Source organism: Hippocampus comes, unplaced genomic scaffold, assembly GCF_001891065.2.
Source record: "Hippocampus comes isolate QL1 unplaced genomic scaffold, H_comes_QL1_v1.1 scaffold203, whole genome shotgun sequence".
Taxonomy (NCBI): domain Eukaryota; kingdom Metazoa; phylum Chordata; class Actinopteri; order Syngnathiformes; family Syngnathidae; genus Hippocampus; species Hippocampus comes.
The window spans coordinates 128,244-146,817 of record NW_017805993.1 but is presented as its reverse complement, the minus strand read 5'-3'; the positions used below and the strand labels follow the sequence as shown (position 1 = coordinate 146,817).

The 18,574-nt window shown below is 42.8% G+C and overlaps 2 protein-coding genes and 1 long non-coding RNA gene across 8 annotated transcripts in view; 1 reads left to right on the top strand and 2 right to left on the bottom strand.

The window, feature by feature from the left end:
- Positions 1-8,104, bottom strand: part of LOC109529085 (cytoplasmic polyadenylation element-binding protein 4) — a 13,892-nt gene extending 5,788 nt beyond the window's left edge. Inside the window, exons 1-9 of one of the 4 annotated variants that reach the window (XM_019892243.1) lie at positions 8,009-8,104; positions 5,981-7,098; positions 4,984-5,082; positions 4,442-4,535; positions 3,155-3,205; positions 2,998-3,021; positions 2,639-2,815; positions 1,773-1,862; positions 1,560-1,678 (exon numbers count right to left, since the gene is read on the bottom strand). In XM_019892243.1, coding sequence (XP_019747802.1) covers positions 1,560-1,678; positions 1,773-1,862; positions 2,639-2,815; positions 2,998-3,021; positions 3,155-3,205; positions 4,442-4,535; positions 4,984-5,082; positions 5,981-7,039 — 1,713 coding nt within the window. In that variant the 5' untranslated portion in view covers positions 7,040-7,098; positions 8,009-8,104. Of the gene's footprint in view, positions 1-1,559; positions 1,679-1,772; positions 1,863-2,638; positions 2,816-2,997; positions 3,022-3,154; positions 3,206-4,441; positions 4,536-4,983; positions 5,083-5,980; positions 7,099-7,571; positions 7,650-8,008 lie in introns of those variants that run through there. The other 3 variants (XM_019892245.1, XM_019892244.1, XM_019892246.1) reach the window with 3 other exon arrangements.
- LOC109529086 (uncharacterized) lies at positions 7,257-9,276 on the top strand. Of its 2 annotated transcripts, none has more exons than XR_002170787.1 (2): positions 7,257-7,547; positions 8,075-9,276. It is a non-coding gene; the product is annotated as an uncharacterized LOC109529086 (long non-coding RNA). The 2 variants fall into 2 exon arrangements; XR_002170786.1 differs by lacking the exon at positions 7,257-7,547 and adding an exon at positions 7,872-7,986.
- Positions 9,277-12,474: 3,198 nt separating this feature from the next.
- stc2a (stanniocalcin 2a) lies at positions 12,475-18,033 on the bottom strand. Of its 2 annotated transcripts, XM_019892264.1 has the most exons (5): positions 17,439-18,033; positions 15,806-15,948; positions 14,907-15,118; positions 14,417-14,767; positions 12,475-13,339 (listed from the first exon to the last, which is right to left on the bottom strand). In XM_019892264.1, exons 1-4 carry the CDS (start codon positions 17,575-17,577, stop codon positions 14,434-14,436), a joined length of 828 nt encoding a protein of 275 aa, XP_019747823.1. In that variant the 5' UTR covers positions 17,578-18,033; the 3' UTR covers positions 12,475-13,339; positions 14,417-14,433. The 2 variants fall into 2 exon arrangements, with proteins under 2 accessions (XP_019747823.1, XP_019747822.1); XM_019892263.1 differs by having other exon boundaries at positions 12,478-14,767.
- Positions 18,034-18,574: the final 541 nt, after the last annotated feature.

Genomic DNA, 18,574 nt, shown 5'->3' with positions numbered 1-18,574 from the left:
AATTTATTCTTGACATTTGAGTCAATTTCTAGGATTAAAGACTCCTGATCTTTCGTCAAAAATTTCATAATTCCGCTCAAAACGATCCCAGAACAATGAATTTGCGAGACGAACAGGCCGCCATGAATCAGGTAAAACAATATGTTACATGCAATTTGATTGGTCCAATCGCTGGTAGTTAACCAATCGCTGGGCCGTTTATAATCGAGCTAAGACTTCCGCAACAAATAATGCCTTCAGTGATCTGATTAGTTGGAGCTTCCATACAGGTCCAATCGCAGGGCTGTTTACAAACGTAAAACGGAGAGACTGTTCGGGAGAGCTCGTGAAAACTCGACGATAAGGTACCGCCCCTAAAATTTTCTCAACGGATTTAGACGATTCACAAAAATGATCAATTTAAGAAATAAAACGGCGGATTTCCGCGGATCCGCGGAAAATTGCCATGTATGAAAAATAAATACTAATTCATAAATACTAATTCATATTTCAAACAAGTATATCCGTGTTATCAAAATAATCTAAATAACAGGGTTGAATTTAAAAATGTACATTTATAAATGTGAAATTTCCTGGCAAAACATACAAATGAACAGTGTACAATTTTGTATTTTATCTCTCGTCCAATGTCATCCTATATTTTGTTTTGCACAGGACACAGTTTTCAAAATCATTCCAAAATGCAGCACTGATGAGCCAATCAAAAAAAAAGTATCACACTTTTAGGGTCAGCTTTTCAAAAAGAACACTTATCAATACAAGGCAAATTCGCCGACGAGCTTCACCACGAAGCAGTGTAGCTTTTGGAAAACAGTTTATGTGTTGGGGAGACGCAGGGGCTGCACAGACTTAAGTCCATGAGGGAATGTTGCTCCATGGCCGGACTTGCTACCCCCTTTTCCAGTGATGGTGGGAGTCGGTCGCCAAAAACACACCAAAGAGACCGGGGTTGGACTGCACAGATGGATGTATTTATGGCACTCGTTCCCTAAGCCCATTGAATTCAACTCAATATGCTTATTTTAACACTACTTTATACTCTCTATATTCGCTCCTAAACAGCTCTCTCCCTCTCCCTTTTTCTTTAGTTCTTCACTTGCCCTGCTGGAGTGTTAAGATCAGGGGATGTTAATATTTGTCAACTGAGGGCTTTTGAAGCGCTTTGAGTCTCTTTTTTTGAATAAGGGCTATATAATTAAATTTGATTTGATATTGCATTGCGACATAATTCACCTGGGATTCAAATGTTAAATCTCGACGAAAACTAGTGTCAAATGCAGCACACTGCATGATAGTCGCTCAGGTGTCATGGGGCGCAAGCTGCACAAGAAATACCTGCTTTAAATATTTTATGCCAAAGACACAGATACCCCAAACTGCTCCCCGGTTGCTCCAGTGTGTGCCAGTGACAATGTGTGTTTGCTGTATCCACTACTGTGATGGGTCACATTTCATGTATGTGTACATGACAAATAAAGCTGATTCTTTGCTATTTTTCTTTCTCAATTGGTTGTGTTTTTTTTACACTCCAGTCTAACAAAGAGCATGGAAACACTCACAGGCTTGTCTTTGATGGTGGGGCTGGAGACACACAGGTAGAGTTTGCCATCCTCTTGAATACAGGCATCGATCAGAGCCTGAACAGAGCTCTCATCTTGAAAGAGCAGGAAGGCATATCCTGGAAAGGTGTAACGAGAGGAGCAATGCCCATCACAGCGCTGCCGCATCCAAAGTAGAACTCCAAAGTAGAACCAACACGTAGCAGGACTCACCTTTTGGGGGGAAATACGATTTGCTCTCTGCCTTGTGAGGCCAGTCAACAAACAAGTGTCCAAAACGACGAAAACTGGCAGTGATTTCATCTGTACACACATGTACAAACACACTATTCAGTCAGTGTCTATTAACGGCGATGGGCAAACCCATGCAAATGTTCTGACTTAGGGATGTGTATGGATATCTATTTCTTTATTTATTATCCATACAGTGTTGGTATTAACAAAGCTATGTTTGCAGGCAATATTTGGCTACAATGGGCAGGGTGCACTGATAGTTCAGCCTAACCAAGTTTCCTAGCTAGAGAAGCCTATTACAACCAGTGAGGCATTCCTGCAATGGCATCATTCCAAAAGGAGCATTACTCCATTTGCTCAGTTAAGGTTCATGCTAATTCCCTGCAGTATGGTCTGTCGCTCCCATATTTTGCTTTCTTAAAAAAAAAAAATAAAAAAAACATCACTTTTTTTTTTTTGTTGCTCCATCTGCTCATGCAACATTTCCAATCCACTGACTTAAACATGCTAAATCTAAAATATGTTTCCATAATTGGTTTGTTGTCGAGGGTCATAGCATATGCTATAATGAATTATCACCTAATCATTGTATTCTCATTGGAAATCCCATTAAATTGTTGAGGAAACTGGCCCATGGATTAGAATCAAGCGAACTGAAAATGTTCACTATTATCTTTTATATTTCATAAACAAAACAGGTCATTGAAAAATGAGCAGTGTTGGAAATATGGATTTTTGTTTTTTTTGCTTTTCCACACCTGGAAATTGATTAAGTCAATTTCCACTTTCCTTACTTGGGTAGGAACCCTGACACTAACATCATGTCTTTTGGACTTTGGCTGTACCTTCGTCTATGTCTGGGGGCAGCCCTCCGACAAACACTTTTCGAGAGTAGCGCTCTATGCGTTCCCCATTCAGGTGAGGGAAACAGTGCGCCGAACCAAGTCCACCAAGACCTTGGTCCGTGGTCTCGTCCTCCCCGAAAGAGCATTCATCCTCCATTGGGAACAGAGAGGAATGACCTAAGCAAGAGGATTAAAAAAAAATATTTTAAATGGTAAAGAAAGCTGCTCCATGTTCTGTTGAAGGCAGATTTAAAAGCAAACATGGGGTTGCACTGCAAAACATCCAAGGGAGAACATTAATTTGGTAAATAATTTCAAATGCTGAACTTTTTTTTCAACAAGTACATGACAAGATTTACCTCGTCTTCTGCCATAGGTTCTCGCTGCATGTAAAACAACACAACAGTTTTCAACAACAAGTTTCTAATTTAATTGTAAGGAACCTATTCTGTTATAATGCGTAAGGGATTGATTTCAATTATGCCACAGGGCTTTTTACACATGCAATTTACATACCATTCATAGGCAGAGGCCCGTCTCCACCCTGGTGAGAGAAGCTGAAGCGTCCTACAGCGAATGACAAAACAGGAAAGGCTTCAAACCATATTACAAACTGGAATTACCTAATTTCCGTCAAGGATTATATGCAGCTCAACAGTTTGTGTGCGATTTGTGCTTCAAGGGATTCAGTGGGGTGGCACGGTGGGTTAGCCCCGAGAAACTGATGTCATTTTCAGTAACAGCAAGTGGCAAAATGGCCACCTGCTGAGGTGGAAGAAAATGGGTGGATTTTGCTGCTTAATCCAAATTCCACAAACGTAATATGAATCAGAATACCATGTTTAGAAAAGTGGTGTTGCATAAAACTTAATATTTGTAGGATTTTTTTTAACTTCCCTTTTAAGAAGGGGATTCAGGGAGGTGAAGTCCCAGGTTAAGTCCCCAGTGAAGATTGAATATTGACGCAATTAAATCATACTGGATTAAGTCAAGTGTGTCGTTTTGCCTGCTGCCTTACGGATGTTCACTGCGCAGCATTAAAACCCATGTGCTGCAGTCGATCTAAATAAGTTTATATAACGCAACATACAATTTTACAAAAATTGCAAAAGTATTATTCCTGAATATTTATTTCACTTTCAACCACTCAACATGTTCAGTGGCATCAGTGCTATACATACACATATAGTTCTTATTTTTTTCTTTGTATTTTTGCCCTCTATGGACAATAAAAGCGGTATTGTGCTATGACCAAAACATAAATATTAATCTATATAAATAAAACATGAATTGGAATATTTCATATCACACACTTTTTATGCTGTGTCTTTGATTTAAAGATGACAATACGCAAAAATCTACAAAAATTGTAGAAATTGTAACATATGGGGTAAACCATGTGTTACAAACATCGTAGAAATTGCAGCACAAGGGTTACAGATGATTTCTTTGATGCAGCAAACCTTATGCAGGACCTTCTGCAAACGGTGCTGCACTTGCTTCCATGGTCCTTCTGCCGTGTTACGTGTCAACATTTTTATGTTGCGGTATTATTCAGGCCATCACATTTTTTCTTTAGCCCAGTCCGACTAGCCACCCTGCCTAGGTTTTTGCTGTTCATCTGTAAGAGTCCGAATTTATTTATATATCTTATATACTGTAACTTTTCTCAGTGGGATTCACACTGTATACTGCATGCTATGCGAAGACACCCAATAATGTCTGACTGTCATATAAGGCTCTATTTATTTATAGCCAATGGCAACAGAGCTGATCCTCACGACTGTTGCTGTGGGAACTAACCTTTCAAGGAATCCTGTTCAGCCCTCATAATGTCGATCAGGGAGTTCTCCAGAGAGTGCATGTTGAAACCATCAAAGGAGCGGGTTCTTTCCTGCTAAAAGAGGGGACGAATACAATTACCCTCCTCACAGCTCTGCCATCACCATGTGAGGCACCGGCAGCCCTGACAGTTAGCCATGATGCTCGTGGCTAGAGATGATCCCCGGCATACACAGCACTGACGGCATACTAACTCATTGCAACAAGAAAGATGCAAGGCTAGCCAATGTACCAGTACCATTGGCGATGGACGGGAAAAAAAGGATGACACGAAACAAAATGTTGGCATTTGGAACATAACCACTGAAAGGCATGATGGGCATGTTGCAGACTCAACATTTACGAAGCTTTAAAGCAGACAAAGCTACATGTTGTCCTTATAATATGTACGTATGTCCGTCACATATCCTGTTTCGCTCAATGGCTCATTTGTTGCATATTAGCGCAGTCAACAGCATACACATTATGGACAAAATGGATTGGAAATATTTGAAAAGCCTCACCTGGAAAGGGTAGACACTATCACTGCGGCTCACAGCATCCTCCACCCAGCCCTTGTGATTGAAGCCAGAGCTATTACGGGGAAACTTCTGGAGAGGAACCTGGGGAACATTAAGAGTTTCATCTAAAGGCCAACATTATTTTGTATTAATCGTAATAACTAATATGAAAATACAGCAGAATGTTTTTTTAAAAATCAGGCACATACTTCCATAAAGATTATTCAGCCGAGAGGGTAGTAGCTAATGACTCACAATAAAACCACCACAGTACCTACTCCCAAAAAATCTGCCTATTTTTACTCGATGGAAAACACGCTGGCGGCACATTAGTTGATTGGTTAGCACGCCCGCCTCACATTGCAGAGGTCTAGGGTTCAATTCCCTGCTCTGGCCTTCCCGTGTGGAGTTTGCATGTTCTCCCAGTGTCTGCCACGCAGACACTGGGAGAACTGCTGCGTTTAAATTGGCGTATTCCCTATTTTGTGGCACTGGAGAAGCCGGAAGGCAGCCACTGCTCTCAGAAGCACGAAATATGATATTGACGATAATTATCATTTCAAATGTAATCTTAGCTTTCTGGAAGGTTGTCATGAGTTTTTATTAATACATTTGATTATGATTGAATATTATTAGAAAACGGTACATTGTTTACAGAGGGAGCAACCACAAATCGTGAGCTCTTATAGTGCCTGCAGACCGATGCACAGCGTATTAATTCTAGCAACACCTATAAAATGCCACTAGGTGACAGTAGCCTACTGCTCTGCCACCTTTGTTCCCTCTCCATGTGACTTGACAGGTGTCTGCATGGGTGATCAGTTGTATTATTGTGTTTGTGCTTCTCTTTATCCTTAAATGACAGTTGAGGATGTTAAAGTGCTATTTATAAATAGTAAAGCCTGAACAGTTAATAGAGGTGTCGATGTTTGACAGCAACAGTTTTGAGCCACTACAGACAGAAAAGAGCGTTTGGATGATTATTGACAACTGCATCTACCTGACTGTTGGGGAAGGACTTCTTCAGCGGAGAGATGGAGTTAAGGGCAGTCATTGCTCCACCGACACCACGCCGGTACTCTCGAACCCCATGTGAGCCCCCCCAGCCTCCATAGCCGCCGGGGCTCCAGGTGGTTGATGTGGGAGTGGAGGGGCTCTGGTAGTTTCCCCAAGGCGAAGGGTGTTTGCTCTGGGCAGGAGTGAGGTGGGGCAGCTGTGGGAAGCCTCCGGTCCGATGGGCATGCGGAGGGAAGGAGGGCTGAGGAGGGTGAGGGCTTGCCGGGGAGCGCCGGTGCTGCGGTGGAACACCCTGCCCATGAGGGTGATAGGGCTGGGGGTGAGGTGTGGAAGGATGGTGCTGGGAGACTGGTCCAATCTGCGGAGAGAAATTGCCACCTGCACCAAAGCTAGGCCCGGCATGGTGGGAGAAGCTCTGGAACAGCAGAGGAGGTGCATTGCCATTGGATCCAGCAGGACCGAAGAAGCCTCCAACGTCATCACCTACCGCTGGAGACTGGGTAGAAGGAACAGCAGGGGACCAGTTGTTGAAGCTCGTCAGTGAGGAGGTGGGGGACTGTGTGCACCCTGAACCCATTCCCAGGGTGTCCTGGTAGTCAAACCCACTCAGCACTGGTGACTCCATCCTTAGCTTCTCCTTCCCACCACTGCTCTCCAGAGAACCTTTCTCCATCAAGTTGTCTTCAGGAAGAGCTCCCTCCAGCTCACCTAAGGAAGCGTCGGCTTCCTGCGGGCCTGGAGAGATGGCCTGAGGCTGGGCCTGAACCTGAGACTTTTCCTGCATTTCCTGGAGGTCTAAAGCCTTGAACTTGTCCGATTCCAGAATCTCATCTTGCATGTTACTGTGTTGGGCTACTGCGGGGAACAGCCAAGCACTGCCCCCATTGGTGGAGCAGGTGTTATTTACTAAGGGGTGGGGGCTCGGCGGGTTGGAAGGGTGGTGAGGGTGTTGGGGTTGAAGGTGAGGAGGGATCCTTACAGGGAAAGGAGATTTGTTACCACTGCTGTTCTTCACCACAACACCGAACCCGTAGTCCCCCATTTAGGACACCCAGTAAAATATTCAATAGGTTTTGGCTTTCACCGGCTTTTGTTTTAATCCTGAAAATGAGAGGAACAAATAGATTAAAAGGAAGGAACATGGTACATCTTGAATGAAACACACACACACATATATATATACATACATACATACATACACATATATATATATACATACATACATACACATATATATATATATATATGCGCGCGCAGTGGATTAGTTGGACTGCGTGGTGTCTCTTTTATACTGCGACCACAGAAATGAAATTAGTGTCTCGGCAAGATAATAATGGAGGAAACCAAGCAGGGAAAACACCCAAAGAGAATCAGCGTAGGCAGCAGCGAAAGGGCCGGTTTGACGCCTACAAAGGTCGTTGCGCAGCTAGCAGCAAAGCTAACATCGACTCCGCCACCTTGCATGTGCCCTTTTCATCATGCACACGCACCAGGCTATTTTAAAGCACCCCTGAGCATTACTATTTGTGACGGATCCGGCCAGCGCCGAGGTGAGCAACAGCACCGACACCTACCGAGAAATCTTCCTTCCTCAGCAATGACCTCCTCACACGTAGGCATTTAAATACAGGAAAATGCTGATGACGTCTATCGTCGATTCTCAATGTAGGGTAGTTCCCTTCCCGGAGCCGCTATGCTAGCATAAGCGACGTTGGAAGGCTAGCATATTTGCAGAGCAGCTGGCGAACACTAAAGCGCATTCTGCGGATAACAACGTCAAACCAAACGAACGAACGTACGAGGCACCATAATGGACGAGGGCTCGGTGGAAATTTCCAGGGGATGACACGGTGGAAATTGAGCTTGGCTCTTTAAACAACCTCGTCTATTTCGTGCCCTGTATGTTCAATGTCACAGAGCAAAGCCATCAAAATTTCCTCTCGAAACAACGCATCGCTGCACCGAGACAAAGCGAACGAGACTCAATCGGTAGCAACTCAGTCATAACTACCTTCAATTCGGCGTCATGACCTTAATGTTTTGAGGTTGCCATATTTCAGCGTTTTTCCTTTTTCAGCATTTCCCAGACGGCCGGTGTAAATGGTTTCTCCTTTCATCGAGATGACAGCTGAGCCAGTCGGCGGACACTTCCGACTACAAGCCCCGCCTTGAATAGTATCAGGGAGCCAATGAGCGTTAGAATCACCATAGTCCCGTCCAGTCATTCCTCTCTCTTCGATCCGATTGGATATTTTTTGTGTAGCCGCGCCTCCAGCACGCCTATATTCAATGAATGGCACGTGTTCTCCTCCCAAATAAGGATGCATTGAAATCAATGGGAGGAGTTGTTGAGACCACCAATAATCATCAAAATGTAGATATACCCTGCAGCAGCAACAGCCCAACTCGGGAACGACCTCCAAGCGGCGTTGGGCGTGCCTTCGGGCTCCGAACAGTTCTCAGTCAACAGGGTCTGCAGGTTCCCGGGTCGCTGTGGCTTTTGGAGCCGCTTTGGGACCCAGTTGGAGGTTGCTCAACAGCAGCAGCAGCAGCAGCAGCAGCAGCTCTGTGCTGAATCACGTCAGACCAGCAAATTCACCACCTCATGACACCAGAACTCTTTTATTGTTCTTTTTATTTTTTAATCTTTTTTTTATAAGTCGAAAACCCTACTGTGTACATTTTGCTGGTCTTGATTTTCACGTTCACTCTCACTCCAACAGAGAAGGCCATCAAATGGGGGCCCTGTGTTATATTATTCCAGTGGGAGTAAGATGATTTGTGTTAAACCTGTTCAACCAAAACAAGCTCATGTCACCAGTTCGAGTAGGAGTTATTGGTGATGGCTAGTCTGACCAAATTTGAATGCCTTTGCAATTCTGTAACAGTGCTTTGAACGTTGACCTGATATAAGACACAAGTAGAATGTCTATTTGAGTATACAAAACTTTCATATGACAGGATTAATTCATAGAGGAGGATTTTTTTTCAGCTACATTGCCTCCTCAGTATGTTTACCATTTGCAATACCAGACCCATCCCTCATTTGTGTCCTCTCTAAGCTGCACTCACCACCCAACCCACTCTCCTGTGCTGCAGGGCCTGTTGGGGTGGTTTAACAACACCTTGAGCTTGAGTTTATGGTTTCTTTTAAGAACTAACAAGCTGGAGGTCCAGGTGCTTCCTGGTTGAACATTCACAAGCACATACAAAAAGTTGTTATTTGTATCTGAATCTTTATCTGAATAAAATGGGAAATCTGTGGCAAATCTAAGTATACTCCTGTCTCATGGCTCTTTATTTTCTGTCCCTGTTGCCTTTACAGTTGGCCTATTAATTACACACTTTAACACCATCTGAGATATTATTTCCAGGATCAACATGAGAGAGTTTGCATCCAATCAGTACTGATTTATTTTAAATGATTAATTCATCTGTGCACCAAGTCATTCATATATTTATTAGTTCCCACAAAGACGGTGCCCGTGTAGCCGAAGCTGGTTAGTTCAGGTTTCTCAGTTCAGAGGAAACTTTCTGTAGTCTCTGCATATCTCAATATTGATAGAGCTCAGTTGCCATACAAACCAAGCGAGTGCAGCGGAGTGGAGTCCAGCCAGCAGCTTGCTGTTTGGCTAAGGGAGTCATCCTTCACACAGTCAAGTGTTGTTGAAAAAAGCTACACGTGTAAATGTACATGGATATCCAAAATACTTCACATATTCAGTTCTATAATGACTTATTTATTGGATGACACTAATTAAAGATGTAACCAAAATTCACCAAATTCTGGCTAACTTCCCTGGAGATGCTTTGTTAGGCCTGGAGATCCAATTGCTACATTTTATGGGTCAGTAATGAAAAGCATGCTCTGTTGGTTTTAGATTGGGCCACAGATTTGTATTTTATACAATACAATACAATACATCCTGATTTGTATAGCGCTTTCACAACAGCTGCAGCTGTAACAAAGTGCTGAACAAAACAGTTAACATAAAGTAAAATAATAAACACAACACACAACACATAACATAAAAGACGGACAGTCGTGCAATCCTAACCACTTTTCCCTCATACGCTTTGTTGTTTAAAGCAGTTTGAGATGAAAGAGGAGAGAATCAAAGTGTCCTTTCACCAGTGGATCAGAGATGTCATGCTCAAAATGTGCACACGTCGGCTACAAGCTAAGTTTCAAAGTCAATGAGAAGCTGATGAAAAAAAGAGATTGATTCACTTCTCCTGTGCCATGTAAATCCATTTCAATTCCAAGCGGCGACTGTCAGTTCCAAATACGCATCGGCGCTCCGCGCCGAAGCTCCTCTCTCCTCATCCTCAACTTCAGCAGCCGTCCATCTAGCCGCCCCAACGCAGACTGTCCAACAGTGCCGACATCTCCACTGAACAAAACGGGGCTGCGAAAAATGCTGCCCATTACAGAAGCAAAAAACACAAACACCCCAGGGCTGTCCAGCACCGACAGTCAAATGGCGCCGACATTCGTTCCAATCAAAATCTGTGCTGGTCCAGGCGTGCTGCCGAGAAGGCGCAACCACCAAGCGCAGTTTCTTCTACTTTGAAGAATGTCATGGCCAAAAAACGTAAAGCAGTCCACATCAGGTCCACACAATGAAACAACAAACACCATGTGACAAAACAAAACACAAAAACAACAAAAAAAGCAAAGTTCTTCAAGAGCACTTGCCGACGACTGCCTACTCGGGCGCCATCAATCAATCAATCAATCAAATCAATTTTAAACAATTTTCAGCCTTTTAAAGTCTTGGGTTGGTTTTCACAAGTACACTATTGTTTACTGATGACCTGACTGCTGCTCCCTGTCTGTTCATAAGATACTGCAAAGTGCAAATGGATAATGATGGGGAATCAAATCAAGAAATATTGAAGGCAAATTCACAAAATATTCATCAACGGCCAAGTCAGTACTCTAATCTCATGCATTTCACATACTGCTGATAACCTTGAAGGCAGCAAGACCCACAACCAGACAAAGACAGAAACTAACTGCAATGAAGATCTGTCAGAGCAAGATGGTGTCTGCATTTGGTGACTGACACTCCAAACATCAGGCACTTTTTGAATAGAAAGCATATATAAATACTAAGTATTTAAAATAAGTGACAATTATGTCAATTGTGCCAATAATATTACCAAACTCCTAAAATACTATCACTACTACGACTACTACTACTACTACTACTACTATTACTACTACTACTAATAATAATACAATGATTTTTCAAGCCATCTTCAATTACATGTTGATTTTTTTCTTTAGAAATAAATCATGGTGGTGTATACAAGCAAAAACGTACAACCTCTGCCTTCGTCCAACTACTTTAAGACTTAATTTCCAGCTCGAGCTTTTACTTCCCACAGAGAACATCTGAGAAATGTCTCCACCCAGTGGTCATTTTTTATCACCACACCCTTTTCTATGTCATGACGCTATGACTCGCAGTACTGGAATCACAAAGACAATGAATTGCTGGTGCTAAACTAAAGGCCTGGGGGCCACATCCGGCCCACGACATATATTTAAATGGCTCACAAAGGGAAATCATGGGTATCGACCACGTTTCTTGCAAATTGTCTCCACTTATAACAACGCTATTTTTGCAAGTGTTTTTTGTTACCAATCCCTCCTTTAAAATACCTAGAAAAATAGTTGAAAAAACAATTATTTACCGGCTTCTAATTTAAAAACCATTTCTTAATCAATTTGTTGTGTATATGGAGTAATATAAGGCAAATGGGTTCACAGTCATAAGTTAAACACCCCTGCCATCAACTGTATGGTATGCTGTGTCATTGATTGCATTGATTGTGGTCGTCTTCCCTCACACTTTTTTAAAAAGTAAAAATGTAAAACACTGAACATTTTGAAACCTAAGTCTAGTTTGTTGTCACTGTAGTCTGACCTTGGTAAATTGGATTGGCGCAGCATGACTACAGTCTAAGTCTATCAAGCTTGCACAGCTTTTGCTTATTTCCAAGATGATATTAATAATATATTTGTAGTCATTTCATAAGCCCATCAATAAAATGGTGTGCTACATGTGTGCTCTCCAACTTGTTTCCCTGGGTGGACAAGTGTTTTGATCCTGACAATTAAAGTTAAAATTGCTGTTTAATGGGAACTTATTCAAATGAGCTTTTTTGTTGTAGTAAATGTTATAACAAAGTCATGTTTATTATTTATTTTGATTTCATGTTTTTAAATTTATACTACACATTTATTTTTAATTACATTTTTTTATTTTTTATTAGAGTTAACAAGAAGATGATACCTGAGAATTAAATATTTAAAATTAAGTATACAAAATAAAATGATTCACATACAATAATCAACTGCGGTACATTCTACTTTTGGAGATTCATCCACTTGTACGAGTGAGGGGGTACACAAGACAAAAAAAGGTGGGAACTCCCGATGCAAAGAACATAAAGTCAATTATGGGCTGATGAGAAAAGGAACAGGTTAGTTTATTGTTCTCCATACATACACACACACACATACGTATATAAAGAAAAGCCACTACATTAAACAGAATGTCACATTACACATATACAGTACATATTCAAGAAAAATAGCTTATTTCTCCTTAGGCCTCCAACCTCTGGAAAAGAATTGGGGGAGGGGTGAAGTAAGGTCTAAGAATGGAGATTGTAAAGATTTCTAAATTAGAGGGGTTATACATTATATCAAATAAAATGAACGTGTTGATTGTACATTGTCGCCGTGATTTGAAGGCATGTGTGTCATACTTCTAAACTTCATTTCTAGACTGCAAAAGCATGGCTGGCCTTAAAAGGTCAAAAGCCTGTGACGGTGACCTGAGAAGTATCTCTCGAAAAAAAAAAAAAAAAGAAAAGAAAAAAAGGGGCCTTTCTCTCTGCTTCTTCCTACACAGGCCTGCCTCTTGGGGTTGCAGGCTCTTGGCTGAGGCCCAGAGGAAAGCTCTCGTGGCCTCTGTAAATATAACATTGATTATAACATACCCCATGTGTGGACATAACCCACTTCCTGGGTGCTCGATGTATTGCCGTGCATCTTAAACAGATGAGATAACAGGCCCCCCCACATCGCTGCTGACCTTGGTGAGGGACTTGAGAGGAAAAAAGGACTAATTTCCAAGGGCACACGCAAGGCAGGGGACACAGCAACGGCCGACATGTCTCCATCCAGTCCGGATCAATCAGCACATATACAGGACTTGGTGATATGGATGATACTTGGTCAAATTCAGCATCCCGTAAAAGCGGCGTGTTGGGGACCCCGCGTCACATGACTTGTTCTCTTCAACTTTCAGCAGTCCAGCAAAAGCTGACAAAAGTGCAACAGCATAGACATTTGTGGCTCAACATCGTCAAAACAAAACATTCAATCGCCTCACTTGTTGGTATCCAATACGCTGAGGCCATTCATTGTGTGATAGTTCACCTGTACCAGGTGCTGATGGCGACATGGGAAACAAGCATGGAGAGAATGTTGAACCATTTGCCAGTGCACGCGAAGAGCTTTAAATGTAACATTGATGTGTTCTGCTCAATGAATGATGTGAATTTGTCGACATTTAAATGAAACATCTTAGCATATTCCTCACGTCTGCACTGTTAACCGGCCAACAATTTGCAGTTTTGGGTGACTTGAAATCAATTCATCGAATGTATTACTTGTGTGTTTATTTGAAAACTTTTTCTGCTGGCGTCATGGCTGTAATAATGCGCTACAATTAATATGTGCCAGAACTGGACTTCAAACCTGTACAATTGGTATTCCACTATCAAGTGTCTATATACTGTAATTACAACACACGTTTCCACTTGCAAACAAGACTGTGTATGTTACATATCTACATCATGTGAAACAGGTGCAATATGGTGAGGAAAACACTGTATATTACCTCAAACGCATCGTAACGACTCTAGATTTGACTATATTCATACATGTTCATATAAATATAGATTACTTTTTTCCTATTTACATTTGAATAATATTTCAACATTGCTGAAAGAAGAAAATAAATAATACCAATGGAGTCAAATCTTACAGTAAGTATGATTAGAGAAATGCTAAATTAGAGCAAAAACAGTCCGAAAAATAGAAATAATCACGATAATAACAAACATTATTCATTAAAAAAACAAAAAAAAAAAAAAACCAGAAAAAAAAGTGGCCTATAGGCAGGCGTCAAAATACATGCTATGCCACAATTACCCTGCAATTTTACCTTGTGGGACTGCTGGAATGACTGGAGAAGGTGAAAAAGAGTACACAGAAAAGGATTTTGTTTCCCTCTGCTCAGTGTGTGTGTGTGTGTGTGTGTTCATGTGACAATGTCCAATTGTGCTAGTAAATGGTGTTAAGGGTTATCAGTGTTGTAATCTCCTAAATTTTCACCTCCTAATGTCAGTGGCCTAGGGCTCTTCCTGCTCCGCGGCCACGCTGGCATCTGGACTCTGGCGGCGCAGTCCCTGATTGCGACCGCGAGAAGGAGCGTGGAGCCCAACCTTGCCAGCTTTGTCCCTGTCCCCGTGGCGCGTGTGCCGAGGGTGCTCGGGCTGGGGGTGAGACGGCGAGGGGCGGCGTTGTTCGGCAGCCGAGGGCGAGGGCGTCAGGGAGGAGCATAGACTGAGGCTGTCGCACAAAGCTCCCCAGTTCTGCTCGCACTGAAGCCGGACACTACGAGTTAATGCCTCCTTCACTTCCTCGCCGCAACCCAGCAGAATGTTCACCAGCTCCACATAAGGACTAGGCAGACACACGCCGATAAATTACACGACGCTTGGACAAAGAAAGGTCAAATGCTTTGACTAAACAAGGAAGAATGGCAAAATGATAACCTAGTAAGGCCAGGCTCGATATAAATCCACACTGTCCATTATCTTACCCTTTAGGGAAGAGATCTTGAAAATGGATCATCTCGACCATGACGGCCACATTCTCCTTCGCAGCTGAGCACAGATTGTGTTTGACATAACACTCTCTCTGGAGCTGGAACACCATCTCCTTAATGGAAACACACTTCCTACTGATACAGCTGAACTTGTGTCGAAGCCCGTGGGCCATACATTTCAGAGCATCCTTGATGAAGGATTTACCCTGCAAAAAAACAAAACAAAGCACAAAAAAAAAGAACACACAGGCATGTAAATTAATGGTGTGACAAAGCCTTTTGCATTTCAAATGCCAGGGATGCTAAACAAAGCACGTTAGCTCCAATATGGCACTGACACTACAATTCTCTGTCCACCCAAACATTCCATCACAGGTTGCTCATCAAATGCCAGAGTAATAGGTGGTGCTTATAACAGTGAAGAAAGCCATTTGGGGAACAATTACAATGACAACAAGGATGAAGCGGGGAAAACACCATCACATGAACTAACGGTAAATAGTAATAAATGTCACACTAGAATATAAAGTTAACTAAGATACAAAATCATGTCACATAAAGGGATAACGGGGCACACTTTGTCAAGGCAAAAATATTTTTAAAATGGCCAAGAGCATTAGGTCCAGTCAACCATGCACGCATGAAACTATGACAGAACGCTCAGAAGCCTCGCATAAACTGGCTTGAGTTTTGGCCAACCAGGTTGAAACTCTTGGGCCTAACTATGTGCATCAACCTAAACAGTTTGTGCATATTTACAAAAGCAATCCCCTAGTGAGGCATACACAAACAGAAATAAACAAATCTATTTGCAGATGAGTCTGGAGCAGCGAGTCAGTGTTAAGGAATGTTGCCCTCTGGTTATACAATTCTTGCAAACGGCCCAGTCATACCTGAGAGTCAAATTTGCCAGCATTATGCAGGAACGTCATGCAGATCTCCTGTAGCCCTCGAATCTCGCAGGAGTTATTCTCAAAGCACTCAAACACGCCACAGCCGACGTCGCCTGCGCTCACCAAGCAGTGCTGGATCTCAGCTGGAATAAAAAGAACAGGTTGCAGGCGGTAGCAACTGCGGTGAGTTGAAGGTGAAGCTGCTGGACACATCACATACAAATATTTGATTTCAAATGTAAGTGACTGGTTTGCCTGACAGACAAAAAATGCAAACAGGACACAAGTGGGGGTGAGGTCTAATTTCCCTTGGTAGTTGAAACTATCGCACCCTGTTCCATCTGCAATGGCTTGAGCTGAGCATTTTATGGTGCATTGCAGATGCAGACTTCATTTCTTCTGGTGGAGCTCTGTGCAGGCATGTATATTGTGTGAGTAGCAACACGCGTGCAACAAACCGAGACGATGTACAAATGTAAACAGGAGCAAACTTGATGAAAATTGGCTCCTGGTCATTCCTTTTCTGTTTCATTCCAGTCACGAATGGCAGTGACAAACCACGAGAACACTGTTGAATGTGAAACTGCTGAAAGTCTTTCACTTAAGGTTTTGGGTTCTGCATCACACCTGTTGGACCAGAGTCAAGCGTCATTCAGGGCAAGTTAGCTTGAAGCTTTGCTTTGTGTGCAAAACAGCCATGCAGATTCCAGGTTTGTAGGCCTTAGATGAACTTAAGCGCGCAGGAAAAGTGAGCCGTTGACGGCGGTGCTTGTTTTGGCATCAGGGGAATGTGCTTGGATCGTACAAGCTTGGCTGCTGTTGCAAGAGTGGGGGTGGGCTTCCACTCTCAAACCTGCTGTGGAGATTGTTGTTTTTAATCAAGGAAATTAGCCTCTAATAATAACAGTCAGCTAATAAACCAGACCTAATAAAATAAGTGCCAGTAAGATTGAATGACTGGGGCCACAGTCACTAGTCATAAAATGTACAGGTGCAAGATCATAAGGAAAGCAAAGAGTTTTGAGGAAGTTGTACCATCTTTGAATCACAAAAAGTATCATCATGCATGATCAATTACCTCAGGTTAGTGATTTCTAACCAATATGCCATAAGAAATCATCAGGTGTGCCACGGTAAACAATGCACCGCAAATTATTGACCATAAATAAAGCACAAATAATGCTTCATTTGCCCATCTTTGCCAGCAGCAGGCAGAAAAATGAAATGCTCTTCTACTAGATGGTAAAAGATACATAATTAGGCTGTGTATCCACGGTTGGTAACCTTTTTTATTTATTGGTGTTCACTATGGATGTTTTTTTTAATGTATAATACGTGATTTGACTCAATAAAGGCTGGGAAACATTTGCCTGAGACCAAGCCATTAATAGTTTCCCAACATATTAAAGTCCCGTTCACAATTATTTAGACATCACGATATTGTATGTCGTGTGCCTAGACTACCGATTCCAGTGTAAAGCAGTCCACAAATGTTCAATCGGCTGGACTCGACACCGACACTCCGCCTTAGACTCGCGGAAGCACGCGCACGAGGACACGAGCACGTACTTACGCAAACGTACGCACGTGTCGAACTGAGCTCACTTAGATAGCCACTTCTACTATTGCTAACCTGTATTTTGCAGGGAGAGGCGGCCTTTGGGGACGGCGGGCTTCTCCGGCGGGGTGTCGTAAATGTCGATATTATCCGAGCCCACCACTTGCTCCAGTACCGAGAGAACCAGCAGCGCTGCGGCCACTTTAAGGAACATCGCGTCTCTGCCCCTTTCTGCCGCTAAGATCCGCCAGTTATACGTGGAAAGCTTGCGGGGATGGCGCGTGGGGGTTCACCTCAGATCTGGGAACCGCGCGGCTGCGGCTCGGTGTTGAAGTGTATGCATGCGCCGTCGTGGATGCTGCCTATATCTCCCAGAGTCGCGGGTGTCAATTTGGATGAAGGAGTTAAGCAGGTGTTGTCGCTCGGTGTCTCTCAGCCAATCAGAGACGCCGACATCCTCGTCCGCGGTTTGGAGGGGCGTGGCCACAGAAAGTTCCCCCATTTTAACACAAAACTGTGGAGCTATTAAAAAAATGCTCGAGACGGAACTACTGAACTGACATCGGTGGATCCTGGAGGATTAAACCACGTTTGGAACACCAGTGAGCCCACAACATTTACAACTTGCATTCGATTGTTAGAAAAGCAGTGCAGTTGATGCTCGGTTCTTGAATGCAACAAGCTGGACAAACAATAAAATGGAAGAATAAATTATTAAAATAGAGCTCAAACGACTTTGTAGTGATTAAGACATGTTACAATGGAATTTTGGGGCATCCAATGTAAACAGAATGTATTGAAGTTTGTGGTAAGGGCAGGTTTTCTTTTTTGAGGATGTCATGGGGGTAACTGCTCATGCACCGACTGCAAAAGGAGTCCTTAGAATGTTTCCAGTGACCTTGGAAACGATCTTTCTACTTATAGGTGTTGTATAGAGTAAGCCTGCATGTCCCTGTCTCGCCCAAGTGCGAGCGGGGGCTGCCTGAGTGCTACCAAATGGAAAAGAATTACAGTACCAACAAAAGTGAATGGTCGGCAAAGTGCACTTGGATTACAATCCTCCAGGGGGCCCCACAGATATAAATTGATGGTCAATTATACAACATAGGATTTGAGATATTTGGCCCAACGCTGGATGGACACTTTGGAATACAGTCTTCCCAGCTGCTCAGTTTATTCGCATTCCCAAAAAAACAGGAAGAAAAAAAAGC

Coding starts and splice junctions, on each gene's coding strand:
- stc2a (XM_019892264.1), bottom strand. CDS start 17,577: ATGTTCCTTAAAGTGGCCGCAGCGCTGCTGGTTCTCTCGGTACTGGAG. Junction 15,949..17,438: donor CCTCTCCCTGCAAAATACAG/GTTAGCAATAGT, acceptor TTTTTATTCCAG/CTGAGATCCAGCACTGCTTG. Junction 15,119..15,805: donor CTGGCAAATTTGACTCTCAG/GTATGACTGGGC, acceptor GTTTTTTTGCAG/GGTAAATCCTTCATCAAGGA.